The sequence below is a fragment of the Pelophylax lessonae genome (assembly GCF_965119305.1).
Source record: "Pelophylax lessonae genome assembly, chromosome: 13".
Classification (NCBI taxonomy): domain Eukaryota; kingdom Metazoa; phylum Chordata; class Amphibia; order Anura; family Ranidae; genus Pelophylax; species Pelophylax lessonae.
Window position 1 is genome coordinate 28,536,477 of NC_138780.1, and position 21,968 is coordinate 28,558,444.

The 21,968-nt window shown below is 42.2% G+C and overlaps 1 protein-coding gene across 2 annotated transcripts in view; it reads right to left on the reverse strand.

Annotated features, from left to right (window-relative positions):
* The window catches only part of LOC309543273 (coagulation factor XIII B chain-like), a 100,010-nt gene that overhangs the window by 73,243 nt on the left and 4,799 nt on the right, over positions 1-21,968 (reverse strand). For both annotated transcript variants that reach the window (XM_082242730.1, XM_082242729.1), the window contains exons 2-3: positions 4,774-4,956; positions 945-1,154 (exon numbers count right to left, since the gene is read on the reverse strand). In XM_082242730.1, coding sequence (XP_082098856.1) covers positions 945-1,154; positions 4,774-4,956 — 393 coding nt within the window. The remainder of the gene's footprint in view (positions 1-944; positions 1,155-4,773; positions 4,957-21,968) is intronic.

A 21,968-nucleotide genomic window follows, 5' to 3' on the forward strand; every position in this document is an offset into this window, starting at 1 on the left:
TCCAGCAGAGGGACAGCCTCAGCTTTGTTTCTGTGTGCTGTAGTGAAGGGGGCAAGGGTGTCCCTTTCTTCCAATCAGCTCTCAGAGCTCTCCTCACTGAGCTCTGCAGAGTGTAACCTAAACTCTCGCCCCCTTTTTTTTGGAACTCTCAGACAAGCTGGTAATTCAGCACTTTGATTGGACGTAGAGAGGAGAAGACTGCAGATAAACAGGTACAACTTATGCAGGAGGATTTGTTTCACCTCTGTGTATCTCCTGAGGCCAGTCACTTCACTGGGTATATGGAAGGGTTTACAACCACTTTAAAATAAAAAAGAGGTTTCTGCTTATTAGCTTTGTGCAATGGTCAAACACTAATGGTCAAAGGTATGTGAACATCCCTCTAGGGTGCACAGATCGTCCCCTTACTTCCTCTTCTGGAGTCCCCTGCTGGGGCTATCTGCTCCTCCTTTTCTGTGTGTGCCCCCATAGCAAGCCATTTGCTATGGGGACACATGTGCAGACAAGGTCCCTAGCCAGGCTGTGTGCGTCTATAGATACACACAGTGCGGCTCGGCCCCCACCCCCTGCTTTCTCCTCACAGGCTTTGACTGACAGCAGAAGGAGGCTATTGTTCCCGCTGCTCTCAGCAAAGCCTGTGAGAACAGGGGCGAGAGGGGAGAGAAGACCTGCCTCCGGGCACAGCATTGGATCGATACAGGACTCAGGTAAGTGTTAGTGATGGGGGTGGGGGGAACTAATATTGGCAGGTTTTTATCTTAATGCAGAGAATGCATTCAGGTTAAAAAAAACCTTTAGGATATAGAACCACTTTAAGTCTTGCATAATGAACTGACATTGTTACATAGTTACATAGATATACTTTATAATGTTTCTTTGTATTGTTTTATGTTTATTATTAGTATGAGTATCGGTGGAGATAGTACAGTGATTATATTACTCACCTTGGTTTAGGCACTTTGGGTATTTCAGTACTCCATTCAAGCACTGCGTTCTCAGACGTGTTGTATCAGCTATCTCATATCCCGGGACACACTCAAATGTCACGCTATCTAAATGAGTAACATATAATTTCCTTGTTTTATCATCTCCCATCCTGAATTTCAGAAGAATATTGTTCTGCAGCATATCAGCGGTGGTAACGGTGCAAGGTTCTGCAAATAGGGAAAGGATATAAAAACATGGAATTTATCAACGCATCTGTGTGTGTTTCAGTTTGAAATGTATCTCCTAAAAAGGAACAGACGTATTTGTCCACTTTAGCCACGGCCTTCTGATCTCAGCAAGAAGTGAACCCGATATTTCAAACATTTATGTAGCATCCCTGCCCTGGGATGAATACATTAAGTATATGGTCTGCTGTAGCCAGCTGAAATGCAATTTACCTTTTTGGTCTGCTCAGGTTTTTCCAAAAACTCGGTGGTAAATTGCTTCTGTCTGCTGCTGGAAGAATATACCAGCAATAGAGTGGGAGGATCAGACTGGGGTTATGAATGTTTATTGGACCCTAGCTAATTCCTGGGAGGCTGACCTAGAAGGTGTGGCTGGGGAGAGAATAAATATTTGGGAGAATCTGATCAGTCTCTCTCTTCCCCTGGGGTTTTTTCCCTTGGGAGGGGGCATGTGTGTGTGTCCTCAGCAGGTGCTTTAGGCTGAGGGCGTGAAGGAAACTTAACTGTGGGAACTGGGTTGGAGAGGTAAAACCTTTTCACCTGTAACTCCAGGTATGCAAGTACTCCTCAGTCTCCGTTCACATTTAGGCGACCTGTGAGGCGACCTGGTCGCCTCACAGGTCGCCTCCCATAGGGAAGCTGCGGACCCGTTCTAATAGGAGCGACACAAGTCGCTCCGACTTAGAAAAAGGGTCCGGAGCTTCTTTGGGGCGACCAGGAGGCGAACGCCATAGACTTCAATGTTATGAAGTCCGTGGCGGCCGCTCCGAGGTCGCGGCGCGCTGCTCGCACCGCGACTTCAGAGGTCGCGGTGCGAAGTAGCGTCGCCCCTATGTGAACGGGGCCTCAAGGGTGAGACAATAGAAAGTTGCTGCTTTTATTAATCGTTTATCATTTTTTTAAAATAACAAAACATGTTATTCTTAAAAATGGAGAAACACATTAGGGAAAGAGAAGGCTACACACATCAAACACATATTGGAAATTAGGAGTAGTTCTCCCAGGGTTTTCTTTTTCTTTTTTTTTTTTTTTTTTTATCAGCAAATGACTATAGAACCATATGCATTGTAAAAAAAAATATTTTTTGGACAATTCATTTAAAATTATTCCGCATGGGATTAAAAAATATGAGCTCTGGCTACAATGCTTGAATCCAATGTAATAAAGAAAATAAGACAAATATATTCATTGCTTACATTATCACTACCAAGGGACTGGTACTATGACGCATTTTAACCCAATATAGTCGTGGTCTTCTTCAGGGGGATTGTGATATCTAGGAAATACTATACCATTAGAGATACACCATATAGACCATATAAAGTTATCCTTATGGACACAGCAGCTATATTTACCGCTAATAGATGGAGAAACATCCTGTAACCAGAGACTTTGATCAAGATTGTTCCTTGAGTCCCCAGGGCAGATTCAAGGGAGGGCTGACTTGCGGAGGATCATGCTTAAGGTAACCTGCAATGTAGAAGGGAGGCGCACCTGCAAACACATTCCCCACAATGAGAATATATACCGTATAAGAAAATAAGTTGGGGGAGGTGACCTAAAGAGTGCATCTGATGTGGCATCTAAAATATTAGATAGGGTGATCAAAAGAGTGCATCTGATGTGGTCAAGGTCCATGGAACCATCAAAGAAAAGTAAAGAGTTTGGTGCAAAGGGGAACTATAGGGATGGTAAGTGAAGTTACAAAGTAATAGAATAAAATACCAGTGCTACCTGAAAAGCAAATCACTGTGACTTGATTGGTAAGTGTACCATGTGATACCGGGAAAGATAAATTGTCCAATGACAATAGTGTCAGATTTAATGTGATGAAGCGGCACAGCGCGGTGCACACTGTAAAAAACAAATTGATAAAAGGTGTACTAAAAAGTGGTAAATGGGGAAAAAAAGTGACTTATGATGATAAAAGATGATTCCAATATTGATATACATATAGGTATTATTGCAACCTGGCTGTACGAAGTATGGCCAGTTTTTTTGACCCAGATTCAAATTTCGAAAGTAGGGAAACCATGAAATAATCATGAAATAAAGAAAAAAATCAATGAAATATTACAAAGGTTCCTACTTACAATGACCACCACAGATGCCCTCAATCACAACCTCTCTTCTCTGAGCCCAAGGAAGTGTCAGATGTATACCATGGGGAGGGGTTTATATGGTCCCCCATGGACTCATTATGTGGAAATGAGGTGCAGGTGCCCTTCAAACCTCCCAGTGTAATACCCGAGGCAGTGCTTGATGGCCTCTGTGTGGTCCTCCCGGCGTTCCGGATGGCAAAGCCCCGACCACTGTCTTCACTTCTGCCGCAGTGTGCGTGGCCTGATGATGCGATGCACCAGCCAGGTGCCTAACGCGTGACGTCATGTGTGTGCACTCGCTCATCAGAACAATCTGGATTAAAGTCTCTGGTTACAGGATGTTTCTCCATCCATTAGCAGTGAATATACCTGCTGTGTCCATATGGATAACTTTATATAGTCTATATGGTGTAACTCTAATGATAACATCTATTTTGTAGATATCACAATCCCCCTGAAGAAGACCATGACTATTTTGGGTCGAAACATGTCGGGTTACCAGTCCTTGGTAGTGATAACGTAACAAATTATGGTATTTGTATTATTTTCTTTATTACATTGGATGGTAATTAAGCTGTGTAACCAGAGCTCATATTTTTTAATCCCATGTGGAATAACTTTTAATCACTTCTCCAATAAAATAACATTTTTTTACAATATATATGTTTCTATAGTCATTTGCTGCTAGCAAACCCTTGGGGGAACTACTCCTAATTTACAAAACATGTTATACTATCCTGCTCTGTGCAATGGCTTTGCACAGAGCAGCCCCAATGCTCCTCTTCTCAGGTCAGCGCTCATGGCCCATTACCCCTGCCGAGTGCCCCCCAATAACAAATCTCTTGCTATGGGGGAACCCGAGCAGGCTCACTTCTGAGCCATGCTCTGTATGTCCATTCACACATGGATCATGGCTTGGCCCCGCCCCCACTCTCTCCTCATTGGCTCACTGGCTGTGATTGACCAGTGGCTCCTGCTGTTGTGTGAGCCAGTGAGGAGATAGGGATTCAGAAGAGCTTCTGCTCTCATGTACATCGATGGATCAGAATGGGGCCAAGGTAAGCATAATCGGGGGCTGGGGGAGATGGGTGATGCACAAAATGCATTAGGGTAAAAAACCTTAAGCCTTTACAACCACTTTAAGGACTGTGACTGCTCACATAGAGTTACATATTTACTGGCTGCCCTCTCTTCTATCAGCATTATTTTTGAGGCTACTGCACAGCCTAATACCGATGAAACAAGATATTTAGGAAGCTGTCCTTTAAGATTTTGTGTATTTTAGGTATCCTGCACCCTGAGCCTTCCTCCCTGAAATTTACCAAAGACCTGCAAAAAATCTTAAAGAGACCTCCAGACTGGAGCCTGAATTGGTCAGTGTGCTACTGGGACTGGAAACGGGACAGGAAGTCTCTGAACAGGTATGGGGGGCCCAGTTTATGTCCAGTGGACCCTTTGGGGGGCAATGCTACATAAAAAAAAAAAAAAAAAGAATATACCTTGACAAGTTGGCGCCTGTTCCCATTTTCCATCTTTACATCTTATTATTTCATTTCCTTCAAGTTTATAAAAATGTATACATTTGTATCTTACAGAAGACCCTGATGGGTAGTTAGGCTTTATTATTTCTGTGATGTCTCCATTCTGGACTGTCGGTGGATGACTACAGCTCTTTTCATGGTCTAAAAAAACAACAAAAGCCAATGTGATTTAAAGTGCAACTTAACTGTATCTGAGCACCACAAACCAAAAAAGATATTGAATTAATTTTTGATATTCAAAGAAAGCTCATCCATCCATCCATGTCTCAATGCTTTATTTTGATGAAAAATCACTTTGAAAAACAACCCTGAGCATTTTTAGCCACAACCATCTGGAATAAGACCTAATAATTCATGTAGTATGTACTGGTACTTCCTGGAATCAATCTGCCCTTAGCTCAGGCATGCAGACAGAAGGGTGTGTGACAGCTGCAAATGCCCCTTCTCCACGGAAAATCAATAAAATGTCCATTAAGACTCCTGGGAGGTACTGCATTACATCAGTTTGGCCTAGGCCAGAAACCAGAAAGCAACTAAAGAGATGCAAGAATTTTTTATAAAACAAGTAAAAATAATTTACCTTCCTATCTATTTACTAAGGCTAGGAGCATAAGGATTAAAAATTGTTCATGTTAATTGAGAGAGAAAAGTTCCACTTTAACTGCTACACAGATCATTTTTACAACTTAGAAATAAATATACAAATATAAAATACTCTTCTACAGTTGCAAAATATTTCTGGGCACATAAAATCTATTAAATCGAATAAATAATATCCAGCAAGCTTCACCACTTCTGGACTGGAAGGTATTATCCCCTTAATGACCAGGCCATTTTTTGTGATATGGCACTGCGTTACTTTAACTGACAATTGCAGTTAAGGTAAAGTCGTGCGACGTTGTACCCATATAAAATTGATGTCCTTTTTTTTTCCCACAAATAGAGCTTTCTTTTGGTGGTATTTGATCACCTCTGCGGTTTTTATTTTTTGCGCTATAAACAAAAAAAGTGTGACAATTCTGAATTAAAAAAAACAATATTTTTTACTTTCTGCTATAAAACATTCCCAATAAAAAAAAAATAGAATAATTATTTTTCATAATTTTAAGCAAGTTTGTATTCTGCTACATATTTTTGGTAAAAAAAACATCCCGAAAAGTGCATATTAACCACTTCTGGACCGGAAGATTTCCCCCCTTAATGACCAGGCCATATTTTGCGTTTCGGCACTGCGTTACTTTAACCACTTAAGCCCCGGAAGATTTTACCCCCTTCCTGACCAGGGGATATTTTGCGATTCGGCACTGCGTGACTTTAACGGACAATTGCGCGGTCGTGCGACGCTGTACCCAAACGAATTTGATGTCCTTTTTTTCCCACAAACAGAGCTTTCTTTTGGTGGTATTTGATCACCTGTGAGATTTTTTGATCATGCGCTATAAACAAAAAAAGAGCGACAATTTTGCAAAAATAACAATATTTTTTCACATTTTTTTATATGAAATTCCCCCCCAAAAAAATGTAAAAATCAAAATGTTTTTAAATTTTTGGCCAATTTGTTTTCTGCTACCTATGTTTGGTAAAAAAAATCACAATAAGCATATTTTGGTTTGGGCAAAAGTTATTGCGTTTACTAACTAAGGGAAAGATTTTTGTCATTTTTCTTGTTTTTTTTTTAACACGTAATGGCGGCGATCTGTGATTTTTTTTTTTGCGGTACTGCGACATTGCGGCGGACAGATCGGACCCTTGACTGACATTTTTGACACTTTTGGGGGTACCAGTGACATTAATACAGTAATCAGTGCTATACATATGCACTGTGTAACGGATCTTTGTACCCCAGGTGGGCACATCCGCCGGATCTGTGTCTCCTGTCCTCCAAACGCACCCACAGCCTGCGGAGAAGCCATACCCAGCCCTTAACCCCTCAATCACGAGACAATCCACACAGGTGTTGAGGGTTAGCCATGCAGAGCTTAAACTGTTTATTACATTCCAAGACAACAGTTACACACAGCTAAGGGGCACTCCCCTTAGGCCTGCAAGGGGGGGGGGATGAGACAAGGACCAACCAACAACCAATGAGAACTGAACATTTGTACATTTGAAACTGCAAGTCTTAATACACACCCCCTGCGGAGAGATGTCTCCAACTCAGACCATTGTCTGCCATGAATCCACACACTTAGACACAGAAACAGGAGGGGGGGGGGGGATGGGTTGTAACATTACATTACATTAACTCAATGCCATGAGTCAGTTTTTCAGAGGATGAATAAAGGGAAAATAAAATGCAATGTCCCAAACTCATAAGAAAATGACACAAAGGGGTTTACAATCCAGGGACAGGGTGATCCGTCACCCATAGCGACGGCTAGTACCGTCACACACTGTTACTGTAAAAATTACACTGGGAGGGAAGGGGTTAACTTTATTGGAGAGGGATGGGTTAAGTGTGTCCCTAGGGGCGTGTTTCTAACTGTCATTGGATGTGGCTAGTGGTGTAATAGCACAGATCAGGACCGAGTGATCTGTGCTTTTCCGCAGGGTAGAGTGACAGGCGGCTTTGTTTACATTAGCCGCCTGCCTTTCTCCCTCTCTACCCGACGATCGCGAGTGACATCGGGTCCGCCGGTCACACGCGCCGGCTTCGTCGGGTACGAGTGGTGGCGGGAGTGCGCCTCGGGCGGCGCGCGCTCGCCCCCTATTCGCTCCCAGGCTAGTGACGTACCGGTACGTCACTTTGCCTGGGAGGGGCTGACCGCCGCCGTATATAGTCGGGCGGCGGTCGGCAAGTGGTTAACGGACAATTGCGAGTTCGCTGTACCTAAATAAAATTGACCCTTGACTGACATTTTTGACACTTTTGGGGGGACCAGTGACATTACTACAGCAATCAGTGCTAAAAATATGCACTGTTATTGTATAAATGACACAGGCAGGGAAGGGGTTAATACTGGGGGAGGGGTCAAGGGGTTAAATGTGTTCCCTGCCTCTCTGACAGAAGAACCATCATGCATTGTTTACATACAAGACGTCTCTTCTGTCAGTCTAGCCGAAGATTGCAAGAGGCCGGCGGCGATTGTGCCCGCTCCTCTTGCGGTCTGGCTCCCGCTGTGTCTAATCAGCATGCGCCGCCGAAAACACATGCACATAATCACGTAGATCTACATGATTATGCGCAGCCGAGCCGCCCTGCTGCAGTAAATCTGCGTGGGGCGATCTGCAAGTGGTTAATGAATAAATTTGATTTTTTACATTTTTTTATGGGATATGTTTTATAGCAGAAAGTACAAAATATTGTTTTTTTTTAAATTGTGGGTCTTTTTTGTTTATAGCGCAAAAAAATAAAAACCACAGAGGTGATCAAGTATCACCAAAAGAAAGCTCTATTTGTGGGGAAAAAAAAACGGAAAATTGATATCAAATACTTACCGTAATTTTCCTTTCCTGATGGACTCCATGGCAGCATACGTTCGGGTCGGCCCCGCCTCCTCTCCTACCTCATAGGACCCCACTCCCATAAATCTTTGCTCCCTTTCAGCATCAGTGTTCTGTAACTAGCCTACTCAGGAATTGGGAGGGGACTCCTGCTGCCATGGAGTCCATCAGGAAAGGAAAATTACGGTAAGTATTTGATATAAATTTTCCGTTTTCCTGACAGACTCCATGGCAGCATACGTTCGGTAAATAACTCGCTATACACTCCCGGGTGGGAAGATGCTGAACAAAAGAAATTTTAATTGGCACCGTCAACTGACAGGACTTGAACGCCAAAATTAACAGAGGATAATGCAGCAGGTTCAACAAAATAATGGGAAAGAAAAGTGTTGATAGATGACCAGGAGGCTGCTCTGCAGATCACATCGGGAGCGACATGTTTAGATGCTGCCCAAGACGTAGCCATGCTTCTGGTAGAATGAGCCGTAAACCGCCTCCGGAGGAGCCAAGCCCTTTGCTCTATACGCCCACTGAATAGCCTGGACAATCCACGCAGCCACTGCTCTAGAAGAGGCATGCATTCCTTTTTTCTTCCCATGAAGGAGGACAAAAAGAAAATCCGATTGGCGGAAGGAGGATGTAGACTCCAAATATTGATTTAAAGTGTTGCCCACGTCTAGTGGATGGACTGGAGATCCTTCATCGGTTCTGAAGGTGGGAAGAACTATCTCAGAATTTTCATGGAAGACAGAGGTCACTTTAGGATTTGACCCTAGCATAGGTATTAGGACCACTCTGTCCTGAAAGAAGGTAAAAAAAGGCTCTTTGCAACCTAGATTATGCATTTCAGAGACCCTTTTAGCAGAGGTAATAGTCACTAAAAATACTGTCTTCAGCGTAAGCTCCTTGATTGACATGGAAGCAACATCCGCAGAAGAAAAGAAGTCCAAAACTAATGGGAGATCCCATTTTGGGAATCTCGGCTTTCTCTGAGGCCTGAGCCTGACTGCGCCTTTGAAAAACTGTTGGACCAGTTGATGTCTTGCCCACTGAATTCCGGTGAAGGCTGAGATGGCAGAGACTTGCACCCAGAGAGAACTAATCGAAAGGGAGAGATCCAGGTGAGACTGCAAGAAACTAGGGACTTGCTGAATAGTAGGTGTGTCTACTGGACCAGACCCCTGGACTTGATGACTCATGAACCTAGCCCAGATCCTCTCATAGACCCTGTTGGTGCTACCTCTTCTTGAACTCATGAGAGTAGGGATCACCTCTTCTGGACATCCGAGAGCTTCCAACCTCCCCCTCTCAAGAACCAAGCCTTTAGATGCAGACGTGCCGGGCATGGATGCATAGTAGGACCCTGTGACAAGAGGTCTGGTCTGAGAGGTAAAGGGATTGGATCCCTGAAGCTGAGAAGGGACAGCAGGGGAAACCAGGGCCTGTTGGGCCAGAAGGGAATTATCGCTATGACCTCCTCCATCTTCAGTCTCCGAAGGAATTGGAGAAGTATTGGCACTGGTGGAAAAGCATAAGCAGTTTGGAATTTCCATCTGTCCGTGAGGGCATCCACTCCGAAGGCTCGAGGATCCCTGAACCTTGCATAGTATTTCAGAAGGTTCTTGTTGCATGGACTCGCAAAAAGATCCACTTCTGGAGATATTCCCAGAGACAGAACCCAATCCAACACCAGCTGATGGAGGGACCACTCGTTGTTGTCGAGTTGGTATCTGGACAGAAAGTCTGCTTCCACATTCAGCACTCCCGGGAACAAAGACTGCCGAAAGATTGGCCAGATGTTGCTGGGCCCATGACATGATCGGTTCCGTTTCCTGGAGGAGAGACATGCTTCGAGTTCCTCCCTGCCTCTTGACGTATGCCACTGCTGTGGTGTTGTCCATCCTGAGTAGCACTGAAGCTCCCTGAGTCAGATGGTGGAAAGCCTGAAGGGCTTTGAGGGCAGCTCGCAGTTCTAGAATGTTGGACACCACTCCGTGAGTGGAAAAGTTCCATCTGCCTTGTGCTACTTCTGAGCGACAGTGGGCTCCCCAACCGGTACTGCTGGCATCGGATGTTATCGTGATCCAAGTGATTGGGGCAATCGAGTGGCAATTGGTGAGATTTACACGGCGTAACCACCAAGGAAGGCACCCTTTCATGAATGGGGTCAGGTGAATAACCTGTGACATGTTCTCTGACGTCCATTGCTGGAGAAAACCCCTCTGGAAGGGTCTCAGCTTCCACAGAGCCCACTTCACTATGGGCGATGTAGCCACAAGAGTTCCCACCACCTTCAAACACTGGCAGGCAGTGAGACGGGGGGCCGCTAGAGTGAACGCCACCCTGCGTTGAACCACTGGGGTTTTTTCTTCGGGCAGAGAGATGGTACATTTCACCGTGTTGAATAATGCCCCTAGGAACACTAACGACTGTGTTGGTACCAGATGGCTTTTTTCGAGATTCAAGATCCACCCGAACTCTCGGAGAATAGATATCACCTGCTCCAGTTGTACAAGTAACTGAGACCTGTCCTGGGACAGAAGAAGAAGGTCGTCCAGATAATGGTGCAACCTGATACCTCTGGTCCTGATAAGAGCTACAACTGCCAATAAGGTCTTGGAAAATGTGTGAGGCGATGTTGAAAGCCAGAAGGGGAGACATGTAAACTGCATGTGAGCATGACCGATAGCGAATCGGAGAAACTGATGATATTCTCCTGCCACAGGCACATGAAAATACGCATCTTTCAGGTCTATCGATGCTAGCCAGTCTCCTGGAAGAACCGAATGCTGGATTGTGACCAAGGACTCCATCTTGAGTCTTTCTCGATGGATAGATCTGTTGAGGTACGTGAGGTCTATCACAGGCCACCAAGTGCCGTTCTTTTTCTGAACCAGGAAGAGGGGTGAATAGACTCCCCGTTCTCTCTCCGCTTCGGGAACTGGAACGACAGCTTGCTGAGCCAATAAGGTGTCTAGATAGCAAAGAAGAACCTTCTTTTTTTCTGATGAAGGAGGAAGAGATGTGGTGATGAACCTGGGTTTGGGAACGTTGTCGAACACCCAAGAGTGCCACTCTGACGGAATTCTATTGCACAGAGCAGGTAAGTATAGAAATGTTTATTTTAAAAGAAAAGAAAATACCTTTGACAACCACTTTAAGTGGTTAAAATTGCCCCTTTACTTTCTGCTTCCACACAAAAAGCAAGGATGCTGGCATGGGACGTATTTTCCACTCAGGCTGTGGCTATTTTGTAAAGTGACTTGTAAGATCTTGCACAGCTTTTGCTTTAATGCAACTGAAATGTATTTAGATTATTTAAAGTTGAACTCCAGGAATTCAGCCAATTTGTTGTGGATAACTAGGGGTTACGTCAAAAGAGGCAAGTGTCACCCAGTGCCAGGACAAGACCATTCGGTGCCCAGGGATAAAATGGCAAACTGCACCCCCCCAAGTGTTTTGCAAATTAGTCAGTGTCTTTTTAAGACAAGAACATATTTAAAACATTATACATTTAATTTGATTTAATTATTCAAAACACTATTTCTTTAATCCTGTTCTACATGTGTGGATGCATAATATGCTATAAAATACTATAGAAAATGGGAGTAAAGTGAGCCCCACTGTTGCAGTAATAGTACCCCCAGCACTGATGTCAATAGCAGCATAAAAACCCGTGCATTGGTGCCAGTTTCTGGAATAATATTCCCCACAATTTTAGTGGCAATTTCTGCAATAATAATCTCTTGCATTAGTGACAATTTCAACTGAAAATATCTCCCAGCATAAGTGCCTGTTTAAGCAATAATAACCCGCAGAACTGGTGCCAATTAATGCAGCAATAGCCCTTAGCAATGGTACCAGTCTATGCAGTAATCTCCAGAACTGGTTCCAGTTTACGCAGTAAGAACCCCCAGAATTGATGCCATTTTACACAATAATAACCCCCAGAACTGGTTCCAGTTTACGCTGTAATAACCTGCAGAATTGGTGCCAGTTTACACAGTAATAGCCCCCAGCATTCACGCCAGTTTACACAGTAATAACCCTCAGCATTGGTGCCAGTTTATGCAGTAATAGCCCTCAGCATTGGTGCCAGTTTACGCAGTAATAACCCCTAGCATTGGTGGCAGTTTAAGCAGTAATAACCCTCAGCATTTTTGCCAGTTTATACAGTAATGACCCCCAGAATTGGTGCCAGTTTACGCAGTAATAGCCCTCAGCATTACTAACCCCCAGAACTTGTGGTAGTTTACGCTGTAATAACCCCAAAATTGGTGCCAGTTTACACAGTATTAGCCCCCAGCATTCATGACAGATTACACAGTAATAACCCTCAGCATTGGTGCCAGTTTACACAGTAATAGCCAACAGCATTGGTGTCAGTTTACACAGTAATAGCCCACAGCATTGGTGTCAGTTTACGCAGTAATAGCCCTCAGCATTAGTGCCAGTTTATGCAGTAATAACTTCTAGAATTAGTGCCAGTTTATGCAGTAATAACTTCTAGAATTAGTGCCAGTTTATGCCGTAATAGCCCTCAGCATTGGTGCCAGTTTATGCAATAATAACCCCTAGCATTGGTGCGAGTTTACGAAGTAATAACCCTCAGCATTGGTGCCATTTATGCAGTCATAACCCCCAGAATTGGTGCCAGTTTAGGCAGTAAGAACCTTCAGAATTGGTGCCATTTTACACAGTAATAACCCCCAGAACTGGTGCCAGTTTACATTGTAATAACCCCCAGAATTGGTGGCAGTTTACACAGTAATAACCCTCAGCATTGGTGCCAGTTTACGCAGTAATAGCCCTCAGCATTAGTGCCAGTTTATGCGGTAATAGCTTCTAGAATTGGTGCCAGTTTATGCAGTAATAGCCCTCAGCATTGGTGCCAGTTTATGCAATAATAACCCCTAGCATTGGTGTGAGTTTACGAAGTAATAACCCTAAGCATTGGTGCCATTTATGCATTTATAACCCCCAGAATTGGTGCCAGTTTAGGCAGTAAGAACCCCCCGAATTGGTGCCATTTTACACAGTAATAACCCCCAGAACTGGTGCCAGTTTACGATGTAATAACCCCCAGAATTGGCTCCAGTTTACACAGTAATAACCCTCAGCATTGGTGCCAGTTTACGCAGTAATAGCCCACAGCATTGGTGCCAGTTTGTACAGTAATAGCCCCCAGAATTGGTGCCAGTTTATGTAGTAATATCCCTAGCATTGGTGTGAGCTTACTCAGCAATAACCCCCAGCATTGGTGTCAGTTTACACACTAATAACCCCCAGCATTGGTGCCAGTTTACGTAGCAATAACCCTCAGCATTGGTGCCAGTTTACGCAGTAATAATCCTTATCATTGGTTCCAGTCTACACAGTAATAACCCCCAGCATCGGTTCTAGTTTACACAATAACATATACATTTTTGGTCCTATGTAAACCCCCTTGGTAACCCCTTAACCTTCCTGTATTGATGGTCAGAGGCATTGGTGTTTAGGACATCCCTCGCCATTGGCAGTCGTGGCAGTTTAAATTAACCCTTCATAATGCAGCATGAGGGGTTAATCAACACTGCCACTAAGGTAGCATAAAGGGGATAACAAACACTTACCACTTACTTAAATTATCATTGCTGCTAGCCAGTAATGCAAGGTGTTAATGCGGCAATGGCCAGTGGCAGTGCTAATGGCAATTAACCCCCTCACTCCCCCAGGGATTAATTGTTTCTTTGTACAGTGCTGCACATATCCTCAGCTGCTGTGCTCACGTTTGTGATTTGACTTCCTCCATCCTGCTTCTTCACTGGGCCACCCGCTTCCTCCTGGCCTGGAGATGTTGTCACACTTGCAGGGCAGCAGGCTGAAACTATCTTTTCCCTGTTAGTCGGCAAGCACTCCACCTGACGGTAGAGCACAGATTCTTTTAATGCCAGGTGCAGGAACTTAAAGAGCGCTTCCAGCATTCGGCACCCCACTGCTAGAAAGTAGCTTCTCTGGCCACACTGCTCTCCTTCCTCCCCATTCAACTGTGGCGCCCAGGGCACCCTTCCCCTCTGCCCCCCCTTGTCCCCACCCTGATGTTACCTCATGGACTTATCTCTTTCATTTAAAGTTTACATTTTTATGGAGTGCCAGCGGCATAGTTTTATTATAATTCTATATTCTAGCACTCCAATGCTGGACGTCCTGGTCTTAGCTCCAGCAACTGCAAAGTCGCATGAAGGAGCTGTGCCCGCCCATTTCCCTCTCTTTCCCAATCACAGAGCACTTTGTGTTAAGTGGACCCATCCACAAAATACCAATACTCCTGTGCATGAGCAGCAGAGGGGAGGGCAGAACTGCGGTGTGTGATAAGCCAGCGTCTCTTTTGTCAGAGTCCCAGGAGTGTAAGGATAACTGTGCTCCTGGAGCTCCATAAAACTGTCAGATCCTAATTAAACAGATAAGTCCACGAGTTGGCATGCACCTTATTGGACTTAAAGTGTTACTAAACCCACAACAGTAAAATCAGTCTGTATATGCAGTAAAGCATGCTTATTATACTCAATGTGGAACCTAAGAGGTTAGTCCTCTGCATTGTGTAAAAAGGCTGTTTGATCCTGTCTTTTCTGATCCGCCCCTTCTTCCACTGTCCCCAATTCATCTCCTGAAAAGACAGATGTTCTGTGTACTGTGGGAGACCATATATAGTGAATGCAGGGTCCTGGGTTTAGTAACACTTTAACTCACAGTGTGCCAGCACATTTTACAGACTATAATAATAATAAACCAGCCGCGCACTTAGTCACACCTAGGATAAAGACAATAAATGAATACAGTGAATAAATATCGGAAGGCTGCCAGTACATATGAAAGAATTAAAAGGGCATAAATATAAAGTACAGCGCCAACATATGAATCACAATTGCTGAGAATTTCAGTTTGACGGAAAGTCCCACAAATGCAGATGATGAAACCTCCAAAGATAAAGGCCAAATAGTCCAACACCAGACCAGAGGATGGGACCGATAAAGCTGGAAATTATCACCACGTGCACCAGATAGAAGGGGTGTCTGCTTACCGGAACATCATGACCCCCGGTTAAGGTAGGTCAAATGGAGCATGTGGTACAAGGTATCCAATGGAATCCCAAGGAAAAACAGAAAAACAAAGTTCCAGGAAGTATCCCAAAAGACAGGGGCGATAAGGAATACAGCAGGTGTATTGTACAATAAGGTTGTTTCTTTGCACCATTTACCGTTTGGATATTGGAGGCCTGCTTATCTCTGGGGGATTCCTTTGGATCAGATCCACCTATCCCAGGGGGATTCCATTGGATACCTTGTACCACATGCTCCATTTGACCTACCTTAACCGGGGGTCGTGATGTTCCGGTAAGCAGACACCCCTTCTATCTGGTGCACGTGGTGATAATTTCCAGCTTTATTGATCCCATCCTCTGGTGTTGGACTATTTGGCCTTTAATCTTTGGAGGTTTTATCATCTGCATTTGTGGGACTTTCCATCAAACTGAAATTCTCAGCAATTGTGATTCACATTTTACAGACTGGCTGAATTCCTGGAGTTCCGCATTAAACTGAAAGGACAATTGGCTTTACAAGTCTTTGTATACTGCGGCAGTACCCTTCACTGGAAATTCCTGAACGCAATAATTCGTTTTTTTTTTAAAAGAGATGTCCTAAAAGCTTATATAGGTGTGTTGGTCAGGCGTTCACAAACTTTTGGCCATATAGGGGTTGATTTACTAAAAGCATATAAGCTATTCACTTTAAAAGGGGATTTTCTCTTGAATAAGGTTAGCCTGTGCTGCTGTCTTCCATCATCCAATCATGTGCAATTTTTAATATGTTCCTTACACATGATTGCGTATTTTTGTAGTGCATTTTCCCTGCATTCACTAAGCTAAGGGAAAATTCTATTGCAAAGGTCAATCACAGCACTGTTAGACCTATTTGGGGTTAATTTATTAAAGGCAGATAGGCTCTTGACTTTGCAAAGGATCGGCACTTTGCAATGAATTTCCCCTTTGCTTGGTGAAAGAGGTGATGCTCTGCTGACTTCTGTCATGTACAACCAAAAAAAAAAAAAAATATATATATATATATTTTATATATATAAAATATTTTTTTATACTCACTTTTGTTGGGGACATACTAAAACATTTAATGTGAAAATGGCTTAATGTAGCTTAATGTGTAATAAAGGGCCTAAACCATAACCAATTGCCCTGAAACTTTGCACAGACCAAGTTTTTAACTTTCCTAATATATCCTAGAAGTTTCATGTAGTTTGGTCTTCCAGGAGGCAAACAAGGGACATTAAGCTTGTTTTTTGGGGAGCTTAATGTGGCTTAACGTACAAAAAAGAGCTTAGATGTTAACCAATTTCCCCCAAACTTCACACAATAGAAGACTCTATTGATGCTAAGATAGTCTGAAAATTTTAGCTCATTTGGTAAATCACACCAAAAGTTATTCACATTAAGCTATTTTTTTACAATACTAAAACGTTTAATGTCCACGGCTTAATGTAAAAAGAGCTTAATGTACCAAAATGGGCCTTAACCTCAACCAATTGTCCTGAAACTTTGCACAGCCCAAGTTCTGCACTTCCCAAAGCTATCCTGGAGGTTTCATCGATTTTGGTCTCCCAGGTGGAAAACTGGAGACATTAAGCTCTTTTTTTGGGGAGCTTAATGTGGCTTAACGTACAAAAAAGAGCTTAGATGTGAATCAATATCCCCCAAACTTGGCACAATAGAAGAGTCTATCTATTCCAACATATTCTAAAAATTTCAGATCATTTGGTAAATCACACCAAAAGTTATTCACATTAAGCTCTTTTTGTACAATACTAAAACGTTTAATGTCCTTAGCTTAATGTGAAAAGAGCTTAATGTACCAAAATGTGCCTAAACCTCAACCAATTGTCTTGAAACTTTGCACAGCCCAAGTTCTGCACTTCCCAAAGCTATCCTGGAGGTTTCATCGATTTTGGTGTCCCACACGGAAAACTGGGGACATTAAGCTCTTTTTTTGGGGAGCTTAATGTGGCTTAACGTACAAAAAAGAGCTTAGATGTTAACCAATTTCCCCCAAACTTCACACAATAGAAGACTCTATTGATGCTAAGATAGTCTGAAAATTTTAGCTCATTTGGTAAATCACACCAAAAGTTATTCACATTAAGCTATTTTTTTACAATATTAAAACGTTTAATGTCCACGGCTTAATGTAAAAAGAGCTTAATGTACCAAAATGGGCCTTAACCTCAACCAATTGTCCTGAAACTTTGCACAGCCCAAGTTCTGCACTTCCCAAAGCTATCCTGGAGGTTTCATCGATTTTGGTCTCCCAGGTGGAAAACTGGAGACATTAAGCTCTTTTTTTGGGGAGCTTAATGTGGCTTAACGTACAAAAAAGAGCTTAGATGTGAATCAATATCCCCCAAACTTGGCACAATAGAAGAGTCTATCTATTCCAACATATTCTAAAAATTTCAGATCATTTGGTAAATCACACCAAAAGTTATTCACATTAAGCTCTTTTTGTACAATACTAAAACGTTTAATGTCCTTAGCTTAATGTGAAAAGAGCTTAATGTACCAAAATGTGCCTAAACCTCAACCAATTGTCTTGAAACTTTGCACAGCCCAAGTTCTGCACTTCCCAAAGCTATCCTGGAGGTTTCATCGATTTTGGTGTCCCACACGGAAAACTGGGGACATTAAGCTCTTTTTTTGGGGAGCTTAATGTGGCTTAACGTACAAAAAAGAGCTTAGATGTTAACCAATTTCCCCCAAACTTCACACAATAGAAGACTCTATTGATGCTAAGATAGTCTGAAAATTTTAGCTCATTTGGTAAATCACACCAAAAGTTATTCACATTAAGCTATTTTTTTACAATATTAAAACGTTTAATGTCCACGGCTTAATGTAAAAAGAGCTTAATGTACCAAAATGGGCCTTAACCTCAACCAATTGTCCTGAAACTTTGCACAGCCCAAGTTCTGCACTTCCCAAAGCTATCCTGGAGGTTTCATCGATTTTGGTCTCCCAGGTGGAAAACTGGAGACATTAAGCTCTTTTTTTGGGGAGCTTAATGTGGCTTAACGTACAAAAAAGAGCTTAGATGTGAATCAATATCCCCCAAACTTGGCACAATAGAAGAGTCTATCTATTCCAACATATTCTAAAAATTTCAGATCATTTGGTAAATCACACCAAAAGTTATTCACATTAAGCTCTTTTTGTACAATACTAAAGCGTTTAATGTCCTTAGCTTAATGTGAAAAGAGCTTAATGTACCAAAATGTGCCTAAACCTCAACCAATTGTCTTGAAACTTTGCACAGCCCAAGTTCTGCACTTCCCAAAGCTATCCTGGAGGTTTCATCGATTTTGGTCTCCCACACGGAAAACTGGGGACATTAAGCTCTTTTTTTGGGGAGCTTAATGTGGCTTAACGTACAAAAAAGAGCTTAGATGTGAACCAATTTCCCCCAAACTTGGCACAATAGAATAGTTTATCAATTCCAACATATTCTGAAAATTTCAGATCATTTGGTAAATCACACCAAAAGTTATTCACATTAAGCTGTTTTTAGCAATCATAAAAACACGTGGCTTAATGTGAAAAGAGCTTAACGTACCAAAATGTGCCTAAACCTCAACCAATTGTCTTGAAACTTTGCACAGCCCAAGTTCTGCACTTCCCAAAGCTATCCTGGAGGTTTCATCTATTTTGGTCTCCCACGTGGAAAACTGGGGACATTAAGCTCTTTTTTTGGGGAGCTTAATGTGGCTTAACGTACAAAAAAGAGCTTAGATGTGAACCAATTTCCCCCAAACTTGGCACAATAGAAGTGCCTATCAATTCCAACATATTCTGAAAATTTCAGATCATTTGGTAAATCACACCAAAAGTTATTCACATTAAGCTCTTTTTTGCAATCATAAAAACGCATGGCTTAATGTGAAAAGAGCTTAATGTACCAAAATGTGCCTAAACCTCAACCAATTGTCTTGAAACTTTGCACAGCCCAAGCTCTGCACTTCCCAAAGCTATCCTGGAGGTTTCATCTATTTTGGTCTCCCACGTGGAAAACTGGGGACATTAAGCTCTTTTTTTGGGGAGCTTAATGTGGCTTAACGTACAAAAAAGAGCTTAGATGTGAACCAATTTCCCCCAAACTTGGCACAATAGAAGAGTCTATCAATTCCAGCATATTCTGAAAATTTCACATAATTTGGTAAATCACACCAAAAGTTATTCACATTAAGCTCTTTTTTGCAATCATAAAAACGCATGGCTTAATGTGAAAAGAGCTTAATGTACCAAAATGTGCCTAAACCTCAACCAATTGTCTTGAAACTTTGCACAGCCCAAGTTCTGCACTTCCCAAAGCTATCCTGGAGGTTTCATCTATTTTGGTCTCCCACTTGGAAAACTGGGGACATTAAGCTCTTTTTTTGGGGAGCTTAATGTGGCTTAACGTACAAAAAAGAGCTTAGATATGAACCAATTCCCCCCAAACTTGGCGCAATAAAAGAGCCTATCAATTCCAACATATTCTAAAAATTTCAGATCATTTGGTAAATCACACCAAAAGTTATTCACATTAAGCTCTATTTTGCAATCATAAAAACACATAGCTTAATGTGAAAAGAGCCCAAGTTCTGCACTTCCCAAAGCTATCCTGGAGGTTTCATCGATTTTGGTCTCCCACACGGAAATTGGTTCACATCTAGGCTCTTTTTTGTACGTTAAGCCACATTAAGCTCCCCAAAAAAAGAGCTTAATGTCCCCAGTTTTCCGTGTGGGAGACCTGAATCGATGAAACCTCCAGGATAGCTGAGGGAAGTGCAGAACTTGGGCTGTGCAAAGTTTCAAGACAATTGGTTGAGGTTTAGGCACATTTTGGTACGTTAAGCTCGTTTCACATTAAGCTATGCGTTTTTATGATTGCAAAATAGAGCTTAATGTGAATAACTTTTGGTGTGATTTACCAAATGATCTGAAATTTTCAGAATATGTTGGAATTGATAGGCTCTTTTATTGCGCCAAGTTTGGGGGAAATTGGTTCACATCTAAGTTCTTTTTTGTACGTTAAGCCACATTAAGCTCCCCAAATAAAGAGCTTAATGTCCCCAGTTTTCCATGTGGGAGACCTAAATCGATGAAACCTCCAGTATAGCTTTGGGAAGTGCAGAACTTGGGCTGTGCAAAGTTTCAAGACAATTGGTTGAGGTTTAGGCACATTTTGGTACATTAAGCTCTTTTCACATTAAGCTAAGGACATTAAACGTTTTAGTATTGTACAAAAAGAGCTTAATGTGAATAACTTTTACTGTAATTTATCAAATGATCTGGAATTTTCAGAATATGTTGGAATAGATAGACTTTTCTATTGCGCCAAGTTTGGGGGAAATTTGTTCACATCTAAGCTCTTTTTTGTACGTTAAGCCACATTAAGCTCCCCAAAAAAAGAGCTTAATGTCCCCAGTTTTCCGTGTGGGAGACCAAAATCGATGAAACCAACAGGATAGCTTTGGGAAGTGCAGAACTTGGGCTGTGCAAAGTTTCAAAACAATTGGTTGAGGTTTAGGCACATTTTGGCACGTTAAGCTCTTTTCACATTAAGCCACGTGTTTTTATGATTACTAAAAACAGCTTAATGTGAATAACTTTTGGTGTGATTTACCAAATGATCTGAAATTTTCAGAATATGTTGGAATTGATAAACTATTCTATTGTGCCAAGTTTGGGGGAAATTGGTTCACATCTAAGCTCTTTTTTGTACGTTAAGCCACATTAAGCTCCCCAAATAAAGAGCTTAATGTCCCCAGTTTTCCATGTGGGAGACCTAAATCGATGAAACCTCCAGTATAGCTTTAGGAAGTGCAGAACTTGGGCTGTGCAAAGTTTCAAGACAATTGGTTGAGGTTTAGGCACATTTTGGTACATTAAGCTCTTTTCACATTAAGCTAAGGACATTAAACGTTTTAGTATTGTACAAAAAGAGCTTAATGTGAATAACTTTTACTGTAATTTATCAAATGATCTGGAATTTTCAGAATATGTTGGAATATATAGACTCTTCTATTGTGCCAAGTTTGGGGGAAATTGGTTCACATCTAAGCTCTTTTTTTTACGTTAAGCCACATTAAGCTCCCCAAAAAAAGAGCTTAATGTCCCCAGTTTTCCATGTGGGAGACCTAAATCGATGAAACCTCCAGGATAGCTTTGGGAAGTGCAGAACTTGGGCTGTGCAAAGTTTCAAGACAATTGGTTGAGGTTTAGGCACATTTTGGTACGTTAAGCTCTTTTCACATTAAGCCACGTGTTTTTATGATTGCTAAAAACAGCTTAATGTGAATAACTTTTGGTGTGATTTACCAAATGATCTGAAATTTTCAGAATATGTTGGAATTGATAAACTATTCTATTGTGCCAAGTTTGGGGGAAATTGGTTCACATCTAAGCTCTTTTTTATACGTTAAGCCACATTAAGCTCCCCAAAAAAAGAGCTTAATGTCCCCAGTTTTCCGTATGGGAGACCAAAATCGATGAAACCTCCAGGATAGCTTTGGGAAGTGCAGGACTTGGGCTGTGCAAAGTTTCAAGACAATTGGTTGAGGTTTAGGCACATTTTGGTACGTTAAGCTCTTTTCACATTAAGCTATGCGTTTTTATGATTGCAAAATAG